We start from the raw sequence: 22,346 nt of genomic DNA, 5'->3' as shown, positions 1-22,346 counted from the left end.
AGCCGAAGGCCCGCCCCTCCCCTCGCATGCTCCCTGAAGCCCGCGCCATGGACGGCCAGGAATCAAAGGTTGGAGTGATAGTGTCTGGAATGGAAAGGGAGTGGGAGCCCTTCTGAAAGTGAAACTACGGGGCTGGGGTGGAGGGTGGGGCGGGGGGTGGGGCCGGTGGGCCCAGGGCGTTGCAGACCAGGCTGGGAAGTCCCAGCTGTTGGTCACTCACTCTCCGACAGTGCTGTGAGAGTGAGTGACTGCTCCAGTGGTCTCGCCACCGAGGCCCGGCTCCGGGGGACTGGCTCAGCTGGCTTCTCCTGGCTGCCCTGTCCTGCCTGGGGCCCCGGGCTCTCCTCACCCGGCAGGTATGTTTGGTGCAGGTGGAGCAGGAGGGCTGCAGGGATGCTGTGGGCAGTGGGCAGGGACTCAGGGACTGAGGACAGATGCCGGCCTGCCCAGTGGCTTTCCGGGCCAAGGGCCTCGGCTCGGAGCCCAGGCCGGAGCGCCAGCTCAAACCGCCGCGTGCAGGCCCAGACATGCGGAACGCGGATGTGCGGACGTAAAGACACGCATGCGGGCCCAGACAGACACACACGGACTCACGGCCAAAGCCGCTCGCAGGCCTCTGGGGCACACGGACAGGGAGACACACTCAGGTCAACACACGAGGCCCCTCCGCACAAAAGTGGCAACACTGCCCCCAGGCTTACCCTCACATTAGGTTGCTTATCTATTTTCCTTGGGTCCCTGCCATGTACTGGCCGGGCCTGGCTGGGGGGTGAGTCAGGCCCACTCCCTGCCCTGGGGGGCTCGTGGCCAAGTGGCAGAGGCCCCGGACCATGCCGCCGTCCCTCAGTCACGGGAGAAGTTATGCCCAGGGCTGGGACCATGTCCGCAGTGGGAGCCGCTGGGCGGGAAGGGCTGCTGGGTGCCGGGTGCTGGGTGCTGGGTGCCGGGTGCTGAGGCTTGCGGGAGCTGGGACAGCCTGTGTGGAGGTGTGGGAGGGAAGGGAGCAGGTTAGGATGGGGGAGTGGGTGGGAGCGGGCGCGGAGGGGCGGATGACGAAGGGCCTCCAGGGCCCACCCATGGAGGGGTCGGCTTCTCCTGCCGGCGCTGCGGGTCCCGGAGGGTTTTCTGTTGTCGCTTCTGAGAAGAGGAGTCTTTCAAGCGCCCTTTTCTACAGGCTTTGCTAATATATAGGAAAGTTCTTTTCTAAGCAAATGATCATCGTTGCCCACAAATAATGACAGATTTACCAGGTCCTTCTTGATATTGAAACCTCACTTATTTTCTTGTCTTATTGCCTTAACTAATCCTTCAAATGTTGAATAGAATGGCAAGAGCATACACCAGTCCCCAGCCCCCCGCACGGCAACCGGGGCCTCTGAACGTTCAGGGAAATGGGGCCAGAGGGCCAGAGAGAGAAAGAGCCAGAAGGAGTCCTCACAGGTATGAGGAGGCAGGTACAGGTCAGGGACCAAGGCAGAGTCAGCAGGGCACTGAGTCCAGCAGATACCGGTGTGGTGCCCGGCCAGGCCAACCTGGGAGAGGGGTGACCCTGACCCTGATGGTCCACTCCTCCTCCAGGCTGGCTCTGGGCCGATGGGGAGGGGGTGGATGGACAGAGGCTCCTGGGATGGTAAGGAAGGCCCCATTGCCACAGGGACAGTGGGGCAGCCCAAGGACACCTTGGAGGTGGGGGCACCCATACCCCTGGGCCCTGAAATCCAGGTCAGATTTAGAGAGCAAAGATGGGGAGGCCGGGAGAGGGAGCAGCCTGAGAGGAAGCTGGGAGGCTGGACATTCGAGGGACAGAGAGGTGCCCGGGAGGCTGGATGGGTGCAGGTCAAGGAGGCCCAGAGGTGAGGTTGGAGGAAGTTCGGGGTTGGGAAGGCCTTGGGTGCCAGGCTCTGGGGATCCATGGAAGGGTTTAAAACAAGGGAGTGACCTCGTTGGCTCGTGCTGTGGGAAGGTCAATAATGGCTTGGGAAACTGTGGGAGCAAGGTCAGAGGGGGCAGAGAGACCAGCCGGGGGCCTCGATGGGCCTTCGGGACGGGTCCAGTTCCAGATGAGGGTGGTTGAGCAGGCTGGGGAGACCCGTGTGCTTGTGTAGCTTCACATAAGACCCAAACTGCCAGCCGCCCTTCCTCCCCCCAGAACCTGCCTCTCGGCCCCACTCCTGGCATCTGGACGCTGCCCCCACCGTGGGCCCCGCGGCCAGGGGAAAGGGCTCCTTGGGCAGCAGCCCTGGCTCACTGGGGCTGGGAGACTCGGGGGAACCCGGCCTCCGCTCCTGGGGCCGCACGGGCCTGGGTTGGCCGAGGCTCCCTGACCCTGAGCTGTGTGGCTGGAGACAAGACCCTGCCTCTTTTCAGAGCCTGTTTGCTCACCTATGAGATAAAGTGACACCCTACAACTTTGTTGTTAGGGGGATCTGATGTGCGCCAGGCCTTGGGCTGGGCACACAGTAGGTGCTTACTAAGTGTGAACTCTCCCCAGCCAAGACCTTGCCCACATGCCCCTGGTGACGGCGCTCAAAGCACATCTGGGCAGAGCACAGGCCACCCAGACCCTGCCGGTGACTGAGGGGCCCCAGGGAGAGGGGAGTTGGGGGTGGGGAGGGCAGAAAGCTCTTGGGAGCTTTGGGACAATGTCCCCTGCATGTGTGGGTCAGTCGAATCAGGGCAGGGTCTCCGAGTCCCGGTGCCCAGGAGAGGACGATGACCTGTGGCCTGGGCAGGGCTGATAAGAACCCATCAATCACCTGGGCCTGCCTCTCCCTCAACAGGGCCTCTCTCCAGCTGTTAGGTGGCCTCTGGGCAGAGGGAGGGAGGCCTCCGCTGACCACCTGCGTGTCTGACCCCTGGAGGGCATTGGGGGTGGGTGAGGGTCTGGGCCCTGCCCATCCCAGTGTCATCCCCCCCCCAAGGCAAATGGGGACCTGGGGAGAGGTGTTCCTGCCCGATGTCACCCAAGCGTCAGGTGATAGCCTGACCTTTGTCCTGGGGGTGGGGGGAGCCAGGGGATGGCCTGGGGGCTCTGGCCTCTGGTTGGCCAGTGACTTCAATAAGTCCAGCCCTCCTTTTGGCCAACTTCTCCAAGGCTAAAGTAAGACCTTGCTGGTCTAAGACAGCCCCCCCACCCATAACACCTTCACAGAGGGGCGGGTGGGAGGTCCCCTCCGGCTGAGGAGGTCCCACTCAGCTTAACCTAAAGCCAGAAAATCAAACACGGGCCAGGCTGTGCGGGAAGGGAGTGTGGGTGCAGCCTACGGAAGGCCTGAGGCCCAGGGTGGGCAGGGGCAGCCCCTGCTTTGCACCTCCTGCCCTAGGGACCCCCTCAGCATCCCCTCTGGGGGGGCGGGCAGAGCACACCAGGGCTGGGTGGGGAGGAGACGCAATGGATGAGTACCGCCCCGGGGACCCCCAGCCCCGGGTTAAATATAGACCTGCGGCCCCTCCCACCACTCCCCCTACAGTGCTGCAAGGCCGCATAGGCAGATAAGCCTTAGGGGCAGCTAGGGGTGGCCATAGACCTCAGGCCTGACCCCGCCTCCCTCCAGTTCTGAGCTACCCAGAGGAGGTAGTCTCTTACAGGGGTCCCTGAGCTCCCCTTTCAGCAGAAGCAGTTAGGTCCGATGGGCTGAATGGGGGTGAGCTGAGGGCTTTGGTGAGCGGGGAGGGCAGTGAAGGCTAGGGGGTGGGGAGAGTGGGCATTTTAGGCCTCAGGACCTAACATCCAGGAAATCCTGGATGTGGTTGCTGGGCCCAGCCCCGGGGGCTGTGCGCTGTGGCTTGGGCTGTGCCCTGGGACCCGCAAGTTCAACTCTTCTCTCCAGCTCTGACGGGAGGGTCTGGCCTGGCAGAGCCAGGGAGGCTGGGCACCTGGGGGTACCCTGGGGAAGGTGGTGTCACGGAAGTTTTCCAGAAGGAGGTAGCTGTCTGCATCTCAGTGCCAGCTGCAGCCTGGCATGAAGACAGCTCTGGCCTCGAGAGCTGCCTGGTGCCGGCCTGGGGTCATCTCCTGGGAGAAGCTTCCCTGACCAAGCCCAGCCACTGAGCTCCGTCAGGTCTCACAGGGTTCTCACGGGGTTTCTGGGCCCATTCCCCAGGGCTGGGTGCCACCCCCCTCCCTCACTCCAGGCCTCCTGTGCCTCCTTTTCATCTCCAGCTTTCCTGCTACCAAGATGTCATTGCCACGGACAGTGACCTCCGGGCCGGAGCTGCACAGCCCTGAGGGGGCTGCGAAGAAGCTGCAGACCCCACCAGTGCGGGGTACTTGGCGGACAAGCAGTGAAGGCACGCCCAGCACCCACCGTGAGGACACTCGGCCCGGCCTGGGCACCCTGCGGTGGGCTTTCTCCCGGACAAGCCAGCGGGCCTCAGGCCAGGCCCTCGAGGAGGACCTGGGCCTGTTCCAGCGCAGCTCCCGCTTCCTGTTCCGGTCCTTACGGCGTGCCCAGGATAATGGCTCCCCTGCCCGCCAGCCCCAGGCCACTGCTGTGCCAGGGGTGACCCATGGCCCAGAGGTGCCCTCTAGGGTCATGGATGGTGGCCGCCGGCAGTCCTCCGCTGGGGTGGGGCCTGAGGAACTGGAACCTGAGGCAGGTGAGAGCTTCACAAACAGTACTGAGCATGCAGGGAAACTGAGGCCAGAGGGTGAGCAGCAGGGCCCAGGCTTCCTGACAGGCTGTCTTCCCCAGCTCCCCCAAACACTGCCCTGCACGATTGCATTTTACATTCTCCCAGCACTCCCAGGGGAGCATCCACTACGCGGCTCAGAGAGCTGGGAGTGAGCCAAGTGAGACTCAAGAGAGGTTAAGTGACTTGCCTCAAGTCCCACAGCCAGGAAGCGGAGAGATGGGATTTGAACCCAGACCTGCACGACCCCAGAACCCTCACCTCTCCACAGCCTTCCAGAGCCTGGCTCCTGGCCAAACCAGAGGGCTGGACCAAGGCCCTGGCCCTCTCGGGTCCCAGGGTCCCAGAGGGCGCCTGGCAGCCATGTGCGCATGGGGAGGGCCAGGGCGGGACACACCAAAGGTGCTGAGGCCGCACCGCTCACTGCCGCTTTCCTCGCCTGTCCTTGCAAAAGGCAAATCTGTGGCCGATCTCATCACCGAGCGGCAGCTGCTGCGGGCCTTCGAACAGCTGCGGCAGCTGGAGGTGCGGCTCGTGGCCGAGAAGGCCTCGCACACCTTCGAGGAGGACCCCACCGGCTTCGCGCGGCGCGCCATGGACGTGTGCCTGCACTACGACGGGCTGGCGGCTGAGATCGGCGCCATCGTGCGCGAGACGCTGGGCCCGGACGGCGTGGACGCGGCGGCGCTGGGCGACCTGGCCCGCGTGGTGCGCGCGGAGGAGGCGGCCCACCCGGTGCCCCCGGCCGACGGCGACTTCCTGCTCACCCCGCGCCGCTGGCGCCAGCACTGGGAGGACGCGGTGAGGCGCAGCGCGCAGGAGCGCGTGCAGCAGGCGGGCGCCGGGGAGGCTCGGGGGGCAGCCGAGGCGGAGGGCGCATCGGGCCTGGCCCAGCTTCTGGCCGAGCTCGGCGGCTTGGTTCGCAGCGACCTGCACAAGGTGCGGCAGGAGGTGCAGCCGGCTTACTCGGCCGCCGGCCTCCCGGCGTGGGAGGCTTACCTGCGCGCCTTCCACGGCGCGGTGGCCCAGCGCCTGCAGGAGCTCGCACAGGACGCCCGGGGCTGCGAGCAGCTCTATGTCCTGTTGGACTGGGCGGCCAATGTCTATGGCAGGTGAGGCCCCAGCCAGAGCGCCGCGGGGGGGCGGGGGGGGGGCGGAGGGGCTGGCATTGCCCACCTGGCACTGCCCGCCCGGAGACCTTTGGGAGCCCCCTCCCGCCCCCCGACCCCCCCCCCCCCCCGTCCCGAGGAGCATGGGGCACTTTTCTTCTCTCTTTCCTCCCTGGGGGAGGCTGGTGGTTGGGCGTCCGACCGAGATCCCTGGGACTTCGACATTCTTTTCTTCCTGCTCTGGGCCATGGTACTCTCCCATCAGGATTTTCTTAAGGGGCCACCCATGCACCTGTTCCTGAAAGCAGGAAAGCATCTGAAGGGAGTCCAGGTAGAGCGCCCATGCTAGTCCACAGGGCGCGTGTGTGCATTTACAAAAGGGCAGCTCTCCAGGCAGGACACAGCTGCGGATCACAGATGCTGGGCATGGGTTGGATCTCACTGCCACTCTTCCCTTTGGATGGGCACCTAGGTACAGGGCCCAGCCTGTTATCAGCTCCCACCCCCCGCTGTGCACGGTGTGATGGGGTGGATTACCTTTGCTGCTGAGCACTCCTCGGCTCTGAAGGCCAGAAAGCAGGTGGGAAGAGGGTGACTAAACACTCCTGGGTTCATTAATCGGCTGTGTGGCCTCAGGCAGGTGCCCATCACTCTCTGGACCTCCCTGGAGTGGGCTGGAGAGTGGCAGATCCCTGAGCTGTGTGGTGCTTGGTGACGGTGTCAGGCTTTGGCCAGGGGGAAACTGGGACAGCCACTAGGCCCTCAGCCCCTCCCCTGCCTTCCAGTCCTGACTTCCTGGGTGCCCCGGACCTGACTCTGTCCACAGAGCCACTACCCCCACTCCTGGCACCTGCCTTGTGGGCCCGCCTGCAGAGTGACTACACCAGCTTCCTAGAGGTGAGGCCGGGGCCGGGCCAGGCCTGAGGGGCATGATCCAGGTTGAATGTGGCTACCTCACTGTGGGGAGGTGTGGCGCCCAGAATCACCCTGGGTCTGTGGCCCTGGCTCAGGCCAGAGCCACTTTTCACCCTGTGGCCTTTGGCATGGGCCTACGCCCTGGCAGGTTGGTCCTTTTCTCCAAGGGCACACGACAGAGTGCTGGAGGTAGGGGAACTGGGACCTCCTTCTTGAGAGGGTCTCACTGTGCCCCTCTCCCCACCTCTCACAGACCAAGATCACGAGCTGCTTCGATAGCATCCTGCAGCTAGAACAGAGCCGTTGGGCAGACGCTGAGGCCCCCGATGTGCTACAGGGCCTCTACCACACGCCGCTGTCCATTGATGTCCACATGGTGAGCCTCAGGGGGAGGGATGTATATTTGGGCCTCTGGTGGTGTTTGGTCCCCCTTGAGGTGAGGACACCCAGAACTATACAATCCAGTCCCGAACTCCCTTCCCCATTAGCCGAGAGCCTGAGGACCCACCTGGGGCGGAATCAGGGACCCTGGGTCTCCTGCCAGCTTGGGAGCCCCGGGGCATAGTGCCCAGCTTAGCCAGTGGCCGGTGGATGTGGGGAGTCAGGAGGAGCTTCTGGAAGCTGTAGCCGAGATGGGGAGACAGAGCAGAGTGGGCTGGAGACAGGGGGCATCGGGATCTGGGCTCTGATGTGGGTTCAGCGGGTGGCATCTCTTGCAGCTCGTGGCAGAGCACGTGAAGGCGGCCGGTGCCATCTCTGCGGAACTGGAGGCCACCACCCTGTGCATCTGCACGCGGGCGCTCAGCCTCTTCTTGCCCAGGTGCGGGCACATCCTCCCCCCCAGGATGGGGTGGGTGGAGTGGCCAGGGTATGGAGGGCTGTCGTCCATGGGGGAGGGCCCAACCCGTTTGCTCGGAGTCTGAGATCCCCGGACAGGGGAGAGGAAGGGGCCTCCTTATAAGGCCGGGGGTCTGGGTGGGGACCTGAGGGGAGGGCGGACCCTGGGTCATAGCACCTTCAGTAAGGGTCCCTAAGGCCTCTGCATACTTTACCCCCAGGTTTGAAAAGGCTTTTCTAGAGTCGAAGGCAGTGAACGAGCCTCATCTGGGCGCCAATATCAACGCCTGCGAGGAGCTCAGGTGGGTCTCTCCTGCTCCTCCGCAGGGGAGGTGCCCGGAACAGCCAGCAGGGGGCGCGCGAGCTCGGGAAGTGGGGTATAGTAAGCTCCCGGCGGCCGGCGCACGGGAGAAGAATCTGGCGCCGGGCGGCTGCGCTGGGGAACTTCCCAGAAGGCCTCCATGGATGGCTCCCCCTCTCCGCTCCCGCCCCCGCTGTAAGGTCCTCCCTCCGCCCTGCAGAGCTGAGGCCCTGGAAAGGATGCAGGGAGTTTCAACGCTGAGCCGAGGCTAAGTTCCAGCCACCCCAGTCATGCCCGTTACCTGCCCAGTGTGTCCCCTGCCACCTTGGGCTCCTTTCTTTCCTCCCTTCATCCAAGTTAGCCATCTTCCTTTTCAGGGACACTCCCTTCTCCCGGAAGCCCTCCCTGACCCTCCGTGCCCCCTCCCCTCTACCCTAGGGGTGGCACCTGGGTCCCTCGGCCCCAAAGGCAGAGCCCCCCTTTCTGCTGGCAGCAGCGGCCCCCCTTCTATGCTTTCAACACCAAGACCAGCTTCAGTGTTCCCCACATGTGGACGCACCAGCAGCTGTGGGCGTGGACTTTGAGCCACCCCGGCTGGGCTCCCATGTCAGCCCTGCCACCTGCTTGCTGTGTGCCCCAAGATAAGTCACTTCCCTCTTCTGTGGCTCCTTTTGTCATTTGTGAAATGGAGATCGGAGCACCTGCTCCCGAGGGCTGCATGGGGACTCAGTGCCTTAGAGGGATCATCTCGTGTTCACTTTTCGTGAGCACTTGTGATGTGCTGGGCACTGTGCCAGTGTTTACCCGCCTGATGCATTTCATCCCATGTGCGCTGTCCCCGGGGAGTGCACGGATGGGAAAGTGGAGGCTCAGAAAGGAAATGCCACTTGCCCGCCATCGTGCGCCATCCTGTATGTGCTGGACCTGGGACTTAAACCAGGCTTGTCTGAATCCAAAGCATGACCATGATGAGGACCGCTCGTCTAACACTCTCTCATCCCTAATCTGAGCCAGGCTGGTCCGGTCCGTTCAGCCCCAGGAAGCATTCTCTGCCCCTTGGTAGGCAACCTCTGGCCCAGCCCCTGATGCAACTTTAGCCTGCCTTTTTGTGTCCCTGTTTGGCGACTGGGCATAGCCTGGTCCTCAGTTTCCTCAAAAGTGAAATGGGGACATTGTCACGTTCAGGGAGGCAGTTATGGGGCTCAAAGGAGGGCCTCTGTGCCAGTCATGGCCAGGCTGCACTGTCTCATCACCGAGATGGACAGAAGTTTGGTCCAGAGCTGCCACAGGGGAGTTCTGCTGTGCCGTGGGGCCACCACCGCCCCCTACGGACCTACCCTCTGTGATCAGCTCCTGGGGCTTTAGTGATGGCTTCTCACCTGTCTCTGGGAAGCCCTCCCTGACACTCCCTGGGGGTGGCAGCTAAGTTCCCCCCGGAAGGCAGAGGTCCCCCTTTCTGCTGGTGGCAGCGGCCCCCCTTCTGTGCCTTCAACACCAGGACCAGCTTCAGTGTCCCCCACATTGTGGGTGCACCAGCAGTTGTGGGCATGGACCTTGAGCCACCCTGGCTGGGCTCCCATCTCAGCTCTGCCACCTGCTCGCAGTGTGCCCCAAGATAAGTCACTTCCCTCTTCTGTGCCTCCTTTTGTCATCTGTGAAATGGAGATCGGAGCACCTGCTCCCGAGGGTTGCATGGGGACTCAGTGCCTTAGAGGGATCATTTTGCCTTCAGGGTTACTACCCCGTGCAGCCCTAGGCGCTGCCCTTCACATTCTAGTCTAAGTGAATGGAGTTGGTGTGGCATCTAGCCTCCATGGCTGTATGCCAGAACTCGTTCCACAGCCTGCTCCTCCTTGCCCACTCCCTCCCCTGTCCTGGCCCCTCCCCAGGACCCATCTTCTGGCCAGGTTCCCAGGAACCTTTGAAGAGCTGGAGAAACCTCTAGTGGCTGCCACCTGTACCTTCCAGAAGCGGCTGCTCCGGGGCCTGCAGTGTGATGTGCAAGTGAGTGGGACTTCCCTCCCCACTTTCCACACCCAGCAGGTGCGCCCTGTGCCCTGGAGCCTGGGGGGGTCAGTTCACAGCATTCACGTACCCCTGGGGCAGCTTCAGGGGTGGTACATTGTGGGGTGGGCAAGGGACCTGAGCTGAGCAGCGAGGTCAGGAGACACCTACTTACTTCAGTCTCCGCCTCTCGGAGAAGGTGGGTTCAAGGAGCCAGACCCCTCACCCAGCCCCTCAAGGCCTCCCCAGGTTCCCCTCAGCAAGGCCTGCCCAGAGGCTCAAACTCAAACCCTGTCCGTTGGAGCTCAGGGCCTGGAGGAGGCATTCCTGCCAAAGGCCTTGTGACTTTCGTGGCCGAGAGAGGAAATGTTATCAGGGTGACTTTAGAAGGGAGTCAGATAGCCCCTCCAGAGTTTCTTCCCGGGGACAGTTTCTCCCTTGGCCCGAAACGCCCCATGAGGAGCCAGGCACTGGGCTCTGAGGAGCGGGGGCTCTGAGGGGCGGGTCTGGGGAGGGGGAGGATATGGTTGGAAGACTCGTGTCCCCCTCTGCTCCCAGCCGCTTTTCAGGGTCCTGTGCACCAAGGCCTGGCTGACACAGGACGTGCTGCAGCCGATCATGGACAAGGTGGTGGCCTTTGCCCGCCATTTGGAGCACGTGGCCCCACTGCGGGCACAGGTATCTCAAGGGCAAGGGCTCTGGAGGGGACGCGCCCTGGGCTGGGGCTGTTAGCTCTGACTGACCCTGACCCTGCACCCTGGCCCGCCCAGGAGACTCTGCAGGAGGTGCACCGGTACGTGGTCCGTGAGTACCTGGCCCAGGTGCTGAGGCCGCGTGAACGGTTCCGGGGTGAGGAGCGCATGACTGGCTCCCAGAAGATGGGCCTCGACGCCCAGGCCATTGGCGACACCTTCCAGGGCTTGGTAGGAGCATCAGCTGACGGCCCCAAGTGCTTGCCTCCTCTAGGGCCTCTGGCCTGTGGACCCTCCACTGGCACCCCCTGTTCCCATTTTAGGGGCCTCTGCAAGAGCCCCCGCGGGGTGGGCTTTGGCAGAAGTGGCTCTCCCCACTCTCCATCAACCAGGAGAGGGATTGGGAGTTCTGGTATGGCTGGGGCGGGGCCAGGGGGAGGTCATCTCCTTATATTTGCATACAGTTGGTGGGGTGAGTAGGGAAGGGGCGGGGCCTGTGGGAGGCTTTTCCAGCACCCCTGACCCAGCCCTTGCAGCTGAGGCACTTCATACACACACACCCCTTATCTGGGCTGTTGGTCCCCCACAGGCTCTAGGATTCCGGGCAGTACTTCCGGGCCGGGGCCTAAGTTTACCCATCTGAGCAGAGACGGGAAGACATCTCTGCACTGTATCGTGGGAAGGGAAGCCGAATATTGCTCTGTGGCTGAGTCCACAGCACCAGGCCCGAGTCCCCAGTCACAGTGGGGACGCGGTGGTGGCTGCAGGGGGCGGGCTTGCTGTGCCCTAGTGGCGGGGTTGCGGGCATGGACGGCAAGGAGGCTCCCCGGGGAGGTGGCCGGTCCGGCACTGTCTCCGTGTCTCCACAGGGCTCTGAGGCCACGTGGCTGGACCAGGCTATCCCGTGTGTGGCTGACATCCTGGGTGAGACTTACAAAGATGACATCCGGAGGCACCTGGAGACACTCATCGGGAGCTACCCTGACATCAGGTTTGTTACCCACCTGCTCCCTCACTGGGCTCCGAGGACAGAGCGCTGCCAGGCCCGGGGGCAGGGGGGCAGGCAGGGAGCCTCCAGAGGGTCCCTGTGGTTCTAGGTGGGCAGGTGAGGAACCGCAGGGAGGCACAGCTTGTTCCAGTGGGGAGGGGAGCCACGGTGCAGGCGGGGTGGCCCCCCCAAGCGGGCTACTGTGCGCATGTGTGTGGAGGCCCGGGGACCGCGGCCCCTGACCTTCAGGCCGGGTGGGGGTGGGGCGGAGGAGCGGGGGCTGCCCCTCCTTCAGAAGCTATTCTTGGCCATTCTCCTTCAGTGCTGTGGGGCGGGGAGGGCCCTAGAGCCTGGGGGGGGGGTCGGGGTCGGGGCCCCTTCCTGGTCATCAGGCGTGGAGACAAGTACCCGCATCCGCGCATCTGGAGGGGAGGGGCAGCCCTCTCTGCGAGAAAGCCCTATTGGGAGCCCAACTCCTGACACCGGCCAGGAGGAAGGAGGCTTTGACCCCCGGGAGTGTGTTGGGGGGACTGGTGAGTCATCGATCCCGTGGAAATTCCAGCCCGAATCTTTCCATAGCCTTGGAGATTCCAGGATGGGGAGGCCACAGAGAGCCCTGGGCAAGGCCCTTTTCCCCAGCCAGGACTGTCTCTGCCTTTGGCTGGAAATGACTACCCCTCACAGCTCAGGGGTTCCCCCCCTGGTCCCTGGAGTTCCCCTACACTCGGCGGGCTCTGCCCCCCCGGAGGGCAGGAGGAGGGACTCCGTCCGTATGCTGCTGGGCCAGGGTCCCCGCTGTGCCTCCCTCCTTGCTGCGTGTCCGTGTGGCTCCCTGCGCGGGGCTCCCAGGAAGAGGCCCGGGACACCTCCTGGCCTGGACCCACTCTCCTTGAAGCCACATCACCCCCTTGCTCACTCCTCCACTGTTTCTTGAAGCCCAGCTTGGACTGTTTTCCCTGATGGGCATGCCCCCCCCCCCCCACCCAGCTCCACACCCTTGGAGCCCCAGCCACCCTGTCCAGGGGCACTGCCCGCTCCCCTGACCCCGGCCTTGGTCATTCTTGGCCTTTCTCGGTCCAGGCCCCAGGGATGCCGGGTGCCCTGTACTTGAGCCCAGGGGTTCCCCTCACTCAAGGCTGGGACTGCCACTGGAGATGTTGGGCCTACAGTGATCGGGGCGTGTCTTTGCAGGCGGGACCACGTGCTGGCCATTCTGGCTCTGCGCAGACTGGGCCACCGGCGGAACCAGCGCCTCCTGCAGCATGCCCAGTACCTGCTGAGGTCTGCGGCCAAGGCGGGCGGCCCCGCGGCTGCTGGGGGCCACGTGCTCTTCGAAGAGATCGAGGTGCCTACCTCCATGGACCTGCTGATCACCTGCATCTAATGCTCCTGGGTCTGAGAGGGGGCGGGCTCAGGTGGGGGGCTGCATCAGCTAGAGGGTCTAAGAACCAAGCTTGGAGCCCAGGGAGGCACGCTCAGCCCCACTCCCAACCTTGAAGCCCATCATAAGGAACCCTCATTCTCAGCCATGCGTGGCCGCTTACCAGAAGGCACGGCAGGAAGAGAGGCATTTCAGGCATGTGTGTGGGAGTGTTTGGGGTGGCAGAGGTTCCCTTCAGTACAGCCCACCAGGGAAGGCCTCCCCGCCTAACTGTCTAGCACCACCCCCAGTCTGAATGTGAAGACCAGAGTATTTATTTTTAAAATAAAGGTGAATTAAAATGTGCCTCCCTAAAGAGGGGGTGGGGCCGAGTTGGCCAGGAGCAGAAAGTGTGGGTCCCCACGTTGTAAGGGGTCGGGATGGAAAGTTCTGTGATGACTCCATTTGGTTGATGGACCTTTCCTGCCCATTGTACAAATGGGGAGACTGAGGCAGGTACAGAGCTGGGAAAGCCTGTGCCTATGGCTGTGCAGATTAAACAGTCTTTAACCCTGGGATCCTGGGTCCACTGGCCTCATGTGCCAAGTGAACCTCACCCAGCAGGGGTGGGAGCTGTTCTGTCCTGTTCTAAACAGGCCTGGGCTCCTCGGAGACGAGAAAAGGCCAAGGCATATTCTGCAGCTTGAAGTATTTGGGTTAGATGTAAGAGGGACTTCCCAGCAGGGCAAGTGTCACCCAAGGAGTATGTGTGGAGGGTGCTGATCCTCCTGGTCTCAGCTCTGCAGGCGGGGCTGCGAGGAGATTGCCCCAGTGTGCACCTGTTCCCCCCCCCACCCCCCCTTCTCTCCCAGAAGGCTGGCACTGGAATTTGACTCCAGCCTCCTGGCAGGGCTACAAGGAAACTCATTTGCATGAGCAGCCTCCAGCTTGCCGGGGAGACTGAGCGCTGAGATGGCAGGGGTGGGGGGGTGGGGGGGACACTGAGCCGGGCAGCCCCGGGTGCCTTCCCACCGCCCTTCTGCAGCAGATCACCGGCTCTCTGAGCCTGACCTTGACCACGGCAGTGGTGGGAGGCAAGTGACTGCAGGTGGGCCAAGGTTCTACGAACCCAATGCTGTTGAGTCTCCTGAGCACAGGGCAAGGGTTCTAACAGACTGCAGGCCCAGGCAGGTGGGGGATAGGACTCTCCTGCCTCCCCCGGGCCCACCTCCCCACACCACGGACAGCGAGGGGCAGTGCCCGGGCAGGTCTCCCACAGCCCCTATGCCAAGGCTGGAGAACACAGCCAGATCTGAGTGTCGTCGGGGTCCTGAAGGGAGTAGAAGCAGGTACCAGGGGCAGCCCCCTCCATGAATACACGGGGGCTGGGGGTCAGGGGTGGGGCAGGCAGGAGGCTGAGGGGGTGTCCAGACCTCCCTAAGCAGGGAACCCGGTGGGGTGGGGTGAGGTGGGTGGGGCAGGAATGAGGATGAGGAGAGGCTGCGGCTCAGTTCGCAAGCTCCAGGACGGGGCGGGGGCGGGGGGGGCTGTTTCGGCTGATGACAAGCAGTCGTCCTGTCTTTCCGCTGTGGGGAAACTGAGGCCCACCGAGGGTGGAGGTTGCTGCACACCAGGCCCCAGCACAGGTAGCCTGAGACCAGGGGGAAAGGGAGGTGTTGGAGGGGCACCGCCTGGGTGGGGTGGGCCGTAGGAGGGCTGGATCAGATCCTGTTCAGGTTCTCCCGAGGGAGCCCGTACCCCATGTTGGAGCCCCAGTCCCCTCGTGGAAGCCTCCTCTTGCAGCCCCTGGCCCTGACCCTGACCCCACCAGGCCTGGCCCTGCCTGAGCCCCTTGGCTGGAGGCTGAGGGTCCTGGGGCTGGGTTTCCAAGACAGGTTGCAGAGGCGGGGAGGGGTTCAGTCCCAGCCATGAGACAGCAGGCAAATTCCTTTACTTCCCTGTGCCTCTGTTTTCTCTAGCCATGAAATGGGGGTGCTGTCTGTGCCCCCCAGGCTGGGGAGGCTGAAGTATAAGCCAGCCTGAAAGCCAGAACCCTGGCCCTCCTGTCACCCCGTGTGCCTGCGGCCCGGCCAGACCACAGTCTGCAAACAGAAGCTAAGCGGGTCTGGGGCAGGAGTGGGGGTGCTCTGAGGGGTAGTGAAGCCTGAGGTCTGTGGGGTTGCTGAGTGGGGCAGGTGCCCGGGAGGAGGCTGGGAAGAGGCGCCGAAGCTGAGGAGCTGCTCTCTGACAGGAGCTTCCTGCCTCAGTGGAAAGGGTTCAGGCTGAGACCCGGGCCATCTTCCTGAGCGTGTCTGGGCCTGGAGACAGGAAGTCAGGTTTTCCTGGCTGGAACCTGCATGCCCAGGCGGGTATGTGTGCCTCGTGTGTGTTCCTGTGAGCCCAGCAGTGTCTGGACACTGTGGCTGGCTTCCCTAGATTAAGTTGGGATGAGCAGGAAGCTGGATAGCAGCTCCTATGAGGGTGGAGTCAGGAAGGCTGGGGCCCAAAGAAGGACCAGACCGAGGGAGCCAGTGTCTGGCCATTGACCATTCTGCCCGAGACCCTCCCGTTCTCCCTGCCCAGGTCCTAGGAGGCCTTGCCGAGGGTCTAGCGTATTTCCTTGGCCATCCTGTTGTCCAGGCCAAGCGTGGGGGAGGGGCCGGCGCTCAGAGGGCAGCTTCCGGACTTGTGGGCCAGGTTGTCTGGCTGATAAGGAAACCCGTGTGCATGTGTGTTCCTGCGGTGCCTGGGGATGGAGGGGCCGTGCCCAGTGTCTGCGTTCCCCTGCATTCTGGAGCAAGACATCCTATTTGCCCCCAGAACTTGGGTCCTGGGCCCTACCAGCTGATCCCTGGTCTCGTCTCTGCCTGGCCACTCTTTCTCCAGCATAGCTCCCTGCTCTTTTCTCTCCAGCTCAGCTTGGCTTCCTTCAGTGCCACACTTCCTGGGGCTCCTTCATGGATCGGAGGTTGCTTCTGGTCTCTGGCCCCAAGCCTGTGGGACCAACAAGGCCCCCTCTGAGCAGTCTTTGGGACCCCAGCCCAGCCTGGGGAGGGCAGTGAGAAAGTGCAGAGGGGCAGACTGCCCAGGGCGGAGGGCTCAGGTCCAAGGACACGATGGGTACCACAGCCTGCCAGTCCTTCTGCCAGCCCAAAGACAATCCCGGGGTGTCGGGAGGCGACCTGAGTGTCCCTAACCCTAGCTCAGCCTGGGACTTGTGCCTTCTCTGGGTACCTCTCCCTGCTGGTCCCCTGGTGCTCGGGCCCAGCTCCCCTCAAGCGTGTTGTGCCGTACACGCCCACGGGGCCACACCAGGCAGGAGTGTGTTCAGGTCTCGGCCCTGCCCTCCTCTTGCTGATGACCATTTCCGCTCAGAGGCTCCGTCTCCTCTGAGGCACGGGGGTGGACGAGAGCATCCACAGGTCCCGGCAGGGCTGTCAGCGTGTCATCTCCGTGCCTGCATAGTCTCTCCCTCTTCCTTGTTTGCCTGGTGACCCCAGCCCCTTCCTTCCTGGCCCCACACCTCAAGGGGTCAGCACCCTCATCAGCCAGGATGCGGTCCTTGCAGGCCCCCACCGCTGCAGCGGAGGGGAGAGGAGGCTGCAGCGTTCCCAGGGTCACCCCCCATCCCCATCATCATTTCCTTCCTTTGCTACCACGAGGTCCCTCTGGGAACTCAGCAGGCCGGAGGGGCCCTTCTCGTGGAGCTCTGGGCCGTGGGCCTGTGTGCAGGTCTGGGGAGACAAGGATGCTGCTGACAAGGGCCAGCCTCACAGAGCCCTGGCTCTGGGAGAATCAGCCCCCCCTCCGGTGGCGGTGCAGGCCCTCCTTGTAGGGCAGATGTGCCGGGGGCCGGGAGCTCCCACGGGTGAGTGCTGCCGGGGTCTCAGCCCAGCCACCCTGGGCCCCCTCCTCTGGTGAAATGGTTGGAGGGGACGAACCCCAGACAAGTCAAACTCACCCCGGGGCCTGCTCCTCTTCTGGGACCCATGGGGCCTGGACTAGTCATCGCAAAGACTTTCCTCTTCGCACGGATTCCCATACTGTGTCTGCACACAGACATCCCCACCTCTTCGTGGCCTTTAAAAGGTATTTGTTAGATGTTTTCAGTGTTTGGTTTTTTTAAAAGATTTTATTTATTCATTTGACAGAGAGAGAGAGAGACACAGCGAGAGAGGGAACACGAGCAGGGGGAGTCGGGGAGGGAGAAGCAGGCTCCCCGCGGAGCAGGGAGCCCGAGGCGGGGCTCGGTCCCAGGACCCCGGGAGCACGACCCGAGCCGAAGGCAGACGCTTCACGACCGAGCCGCCCAGGCGCCCCAGTTGTTTTCAGTGTTTAAAACTCTAATCACGTTTTGGGTAGCAACACCATCACATAGCTCATAATTAAAAAGTACAAAAAAGTTACAAGGGGAGATGTCTCCTTATTTCCATCCCTCATGTCCTTCCCCAGAAGCAACCAGGGCTCCTTACAGGATAAGAAGCAATGCTCATCCAAGGAATATTCGTGAATAATGAAGTGTCAGCCACTGGTGAAGCACCTGGGTTGGGGGAATGGGGCAGTCCTTCTTGAGCCCTGCTGTAAAAGCAAATGATGAAGAACCTAATGCTCTTACATTGACAGAATCCTCAAATAATGAAATCTTAGGATCTTGGAAAAGAGGAATGTCGTGAAAAGTCCTGCCATTTCTGGGGCACCCACCATGTGTGTGTGCCTGGCTGTGCTCACTGGTTTATGGCTTTCTTCCTTCCTGCGGATTCGGTGCAGGGGTTAAGAATCAGCTTCTGGGTCCAGACACCACTGGGCTGGGACCCCAGCTCTGCACCTTCCTAGCTTGTGACTTTGGGCAAGTTACTCCGCCTCTCTGGGCTCTATCTCCAGGTGTCAAATGGGGAGCATTCCATGAGAAAATGCAAATGTGGTCCTGGCTGAGGGCCTGGCCTGCAGTTGGCATTCCCCCCAAGGGAAGCATTGTTTTTACGTGCACCATCTCCTCTAACCCTTTCCTGGCAACCTCCCAAGCATGTGTCACCTCCATTTCCAAGTGGGAAGACTAAGGCCTGAGGGATGCAGCCACGTGTCTAAAAATGCAGATGTCGGTGATGGAGCTCCCCAGGGGCCAGGTGGTCTTCATGCCTCAGCCCCCACCATTATGCCTTCCTTCTCCAAAGTCCAGAAGCCCAGAGCTGCTGGGTGTCCTCTCTGTCTTACCGGAGGAGGAGTTCCCAACACCCAGGCCCTGAGAGGTTTGGGGGCAGCCCTGGGCAGGCCCCTGCAATGCTGGGATTCCCGGGGAGCTCCTGCCACATGACTTGCCTCTGTCATCGGGCAGAACCTGATGGGGAACAAGGTTCCTTGGCTGTTTTCCTGGAAATCCAGGTCTGAAGAGGTGGGAACTGAACTTGCCCACCTTGCATCACCACCGGCAAGGGCGCCCGACTTGAGGTGGGCCAGCCTCCTGGGACTCTTGCAAAAGCCACTTACCGTCACCTCAGTTTCTCCATCTGCCAGACACAGAAAGGACCACATGGCCTGGCTTCCTCCATGGGTGGAGGGAGGGGCACTCTTTGTTGGTAAACACCTGGTAAACATCCCCTTGTGGGCGGGGATGCCCTGTGAGGGAGGTTCTGGGTCAGCTGTCCCTGGGCATCCCATGGTCCCTGGGGAGGTCAGCAGACCTCGGCTGAGGTCCGGTGCGGCTTCAAATACCCCGGAGCAAGTGACTTCCCCTTTTGGGGAAGGCCGGGTGGTAGCAGGGACCACAGCCTCAAGGCCTCAAATTTGGTGTCCGCTCACCACTCTGAGACTCAGTTTCCTCATCTGTCACCAGGGGATACAATGGCTCTGCCCAGTGCAGCTGGCGAGTGGGGCATCCCCGGAAACAAGAGGCCCTAGGAGGGATCCCGGGCCAAGTGATGGCCGGCCTGGGAAGTAAAGGAAGCAACGGGGCTGGGGTGGAGGCGGTGGGAAGTGCAAGTCATCTCTCAGAGGGAAGTGGGCCTGGCCATGGGGGAAGGGCTCCATGATATCCTGGAATGCCCTCATTTCCCGGTCCTGGGGAGCCCTCTCCTTGTGACCAAGGCACCCTGGCCAGGTGCTCCCGGGGTAGCCAGGCCCAGTGACCCACAGCCCCTTCATTCCCATGCAATGCCCTCCCGGGCCTTTGCACCCGCTGACGCCCGCACCAAACCGCACCCTCCTTCTGACTGCAGCGTCCCCCTCTTCCGGGAGCTTTTCTCCAGCAAGGTTCTCAGGCAGCAAGGAGACAGAGGAGAGGGAGCATCACTAGTCACACACACACACACACACACACACACACACACACACACACACACAGCCCTGTATTATTCTCTGGCACAACCCTGCTGGGCTGCCAGGACGGAGTTGGCCCCACCTGCTGCCCCACAGGTCGAAGGCGAAGACTCAAGTAATTGACCAAACAAGTCATTGACCAAAGAGATTGGGAATATCTTTTTTCAGAGACGAAAAAGAAGTGGAGGGCAATAAAACCTCCCGTTTTTGCATCTCAGCTCTCTGCTCTGGCAGCCTTTACTTGAGTCTGACTTAAGCATGTCAAGTTGCATTTCAGACTGGGGGAGAAGCAATATAGAGCAGTGCTTACTGATGGCACCCCGAGCTCCATACCGACTGGCACATGACTGAACCTATCCGTGCCTCTGTTTTCCTCATCTGTGAAAAGGGGATAATTAAGGAATACCCATTTCCTAAGGTGGTCTGACGAAATCAGTTAATGCACGCAAAGCACTTAGGATAGAGCTTGGCACCTGCGGAGGTCAATGAAATCAGCTGTCTACCCACAGAACTGAAAGCAGGGTCTTAGTTATTTGCTCACCCATGTTCAAAGCAGCGTTTTCCACAATAGCCAAGGGGTGGCAGCAACCCCAGTGTCCACTGATAGATAAACAATGAAATATTATTCAATATTAGAAAGGAAGGAAAATCTGACACCTGCTATAACATGGAGGGACCTTGGGAACATTACGCTGAGTGAAATAAGCCAGCTACAAAAGGATGATACTATTAGGATTCCACTTCTATGAGCTACCTAGAATAGTCAAACTTAGAAAGAGAAAGTAGAACGGTGATTGCCCGGGGCTCAGGGAAGAAGGAAAGGGGAAATAGCGTTGTAAGTCCGGATTCTCATTCTTGCAAGGTGAGAAATGTCCTGGAGATGGACGGTGGGGGTGGTTGCATAATAATGTAAACGTCCCTGAACTGTATGCTTAAAAAGGTCAATATGGTAAATTTGGTTCCATGTATTTTATCACAGTTCAAAAAACTGGTCCGCTGTCATGTCTGCGCAGAGGGCAGGGAGGCTGGCGCACATGGGTCCTGGGCTTCTGAGGCCCCGGGGTTGCCTGCAAGGAGCTAGCCACTGCTCCCGGCCCGGTGCCGGCACACTTGACTTCTGGGCTGGCCTGGGGAGGTCTGTTGCCAGTCGGCTTCCGCCTGCCGTCCTCTCTTCCAGGTGGAGCTGGCCTGGTCTCCCTTGCCCATCCCCTGGGGAGATGGCAGATGGGACAGCAGCTGGCCAGGAACACTCCCAACCAGCATCTGATGCTCATTTCCTGCTGGGAGTGGAATTCTTGGCTGGCCTTTGGCTCCCTCTGGAAGCATCTGGCCTCTTGAGGATGGTTTCCTCATCTATCATGAGGGGGTAAGGATACTGCCTGCCCCGCTGGCTATCATCCCTTGGCTCTATGCAACCCTGTTTTCAGAGGGTTTCCCTTGTGTTGGGGGCTCCATGTAGATGATCCCTGACCCTCCTATCTTAACTCAGGAAAGGGGAAGTGACTGGTGCAAGCACAAAGGAGAAGATGACTTTTCCCCACTCCTGGCCATGGAGAGGGAGCTCAGGCAGCCTGCGCATCTGCGGACAAGGTCACCTGCCCAGCCCCTGCCCTGGGAAGTGTCCTTCCTGCCTCCGCTGATCGGGATCCTGGGCTGGGGTTGACAGGGGCGGAGGGATAGTGGAATCTGTGGGCCTGACAACCCCCCCCCCCCCCACATGACTCAGAAAGCTTCAGATTCTCCAGCGATTTCCCAATCTGTTCGGGGTGAGGAGAGGAGGCCTGGCAGGAAAGTGTGGGAATTGCACAACGAGGTCACCTAGGCGTTGAGCCAGGAGCCCTTGCTTCTCATCCTCATCACCCCTATGTGACTGGATGAATTTGGGGACCTGGCCTTTAGTCTCCTCATCTGTTCACTGGGAAGCAAAAGGAATGACCCTCCCAGCCCTGGGGCACCGTGGCTTTGTGAGCTTGTCTGAAAACTCTCACCCTGCAACCCCCTCCCCCAGGGACTCTGGGAAAGAGAGTGTGGAATCCATCTTACGGCCACTTCCTGATGTCCCCCCCTCCAAGGCCCCCCAGGGACAGGATTATGGCCAAGCCCAAAGCTGGCACTTGACTACCACTCCCAAGTAGGAAGAGGAAGTTCTCAGTCCCAAGGGGCACCCCCAGCTCCCCCGCCCCCCACTCCCAGGCCTCAGAGATCTGTACCCAGCTGATAGGGGGAGTGGGGAATCCACGGGGAGGGAGGGACCAAGGGTAGGGGCAAACAAAAGGATGGGAGGAGCAGGGGCTCTAACAATAAAATAAAAGGGAAGCTAGTGCCCAGCTGGGAAATTCCTTAATGACACGGTTCTTTCCAGAGGGCAGGAATTCCTAAAATGAGAAAGAGGGGAGGGGGTGAGTCCCCAGTGGTTGCTCTTCACCAGCAACAGCCCCCCCAACCCTCCCCCGACAGCAGACCCGGACGAACGACGACGCTGAGGCAGGACAAGTCTCCACCGACTGAGATCAAGCCTGAGCTGTCGGGGTCCGGACCTGGTGTGACCCGAAACCTGTTCGGCCCAACCCCAGTCCCAGAAAGGGAAAGTGCTCCAGTGGGAGGCCTGCAGCCTGGTGTGGGACCTCGGGGGAGTTGCAGGTCGCTTCACCTTTCTGAGCCATAGTCCCCTTTCTAGCGAGGCTTGATAATGAGAGGGAATGCCAGGCACCCAGCAAACGTGCTTTTTGTCAACAGCTGTCCCTCCCTGCACCCACTTCCCCTTAGGGCGCCTCTCCCAGCAGGACCCCTTCCCGGGCCTCCCTGAGCGGGAACGCTCTACCCAGAGGGAGCAATCGTCCCGCGGCCCAGGGAGCCCGGGTGGTGGGTCGGTCCCCGGGACCCCGCGGGGCTACAGTCGGGCGAGCTGGGGTGGGCGCCGCTCTGTGACGCGGGCCCGCGGGCCCGAGCTCGGAGCCCCTTCCAGGCAGCCAATCAGCAGCGGCCGTCGGACAATGGGCCCGCGGCAGGCTGAGCCCGGTCCGCCCTGGGTGCGGTTCCCCGCGCCCCACAGACCGCGGCGACGCTCGGCCAGCCCGGGCCGGTGGCAAGGAGTGACACCCCTGTTCCCCTCGGCGGGGCGCGCGCGACCCCGGGCTCGGGGACGCAGGCAGCCCCGGGTCGCACTGTGCCTTGGCCTCCGCCCGCGGGTTTTCCG

General features: G+C 61.8%; 1 protein-coding gene across 2 annotated transcripts; it reads left to right on the top strand.

The window, feature by feature from the left end:
• Positions 1-4,178: 4,178 nt before the first annotated feature.
• EXOC3L4 (exocyst complex component 3 like 4) lies at positions 4,179-13,773 on the top strand. 2 transcript variants are annotated; one of them, XM_088024432.1, is made up of 12 exons: positions 4,179-4,599; positions 4,648-4,650; positions 5,087-5,744; positions 6,527-6,638; positions 6,910-7,032; positions 7,376-7,476; positions 7,715-7,795; positions 9,684-9,798; positions 10,357-10,476; positions 10,569-10,721; positions 11,360-11,481; positions 12,670-13,773. In XM_088024432.1, the coding sequence occupies exons 1-12, from the start codon at positions 4,179-4,181 to the stop codon at positions 12,860-12,862; spliced, it is 2,202 nt and encodes a 733-aa protein (XP_087880558.1). In that variant the 3' UTR covers positions 12,863-13,773. The 2 variants fall into 2 exon arrangements, with proteins under 2 accessions (XP_087880558.1, XP_087880557.1); XM_088024431.1 differs by lacking the exon at positions 4,648-4,650.
• Positions 13,774-22,346: the final 8,573 nt, after the last annotated feature.

Source organism: Eumetopias jubatus, unplaced genomic scaffold, assembly GCF_037043125.1.
Source record: "Eumetopias jubatus isolate StellerSeaLion01/CBP00866 unplaced genomic scaffold, mEumJub1_p1.0 scaffold_7, whole genome shotgun sequence".
Taxonomy (NCBI): Eukaryota; Metazoa; Chordata; class Mammalia; order Carnivora; family Otariidae; genus Eumetopias; species Eumetopias jubatus.
The sequence above is the reverse complement of the archived record's forward strand: the minus strand, read 5'-3'. Positions and strand labels throughout refer to the sequence as shown.

Coding starts and splice junctions, on each gene's coding strand:
- EXOC3L4 (XM_088024432.1), top strand. CDS start 4,179: ATGTCATTGCCACGGACAGTGACCTCCGGGCCGGAGCTGCACAGCCCT. Junction 7,033..7,375: donor TGTCCATTGATGTCCACATG/GTGAGCCTCAGG, acceptor CATCTCTTGCAG/CTCGTGGCAGAGCACGTGAA. Junction 7,796..9,683: donor AACGCCTGCGAGGAGCTCAG/GTGGGTCTCTCC, acceptor GCCCCTCCCCAG/GACCCATCTTCTGGCCAGGT.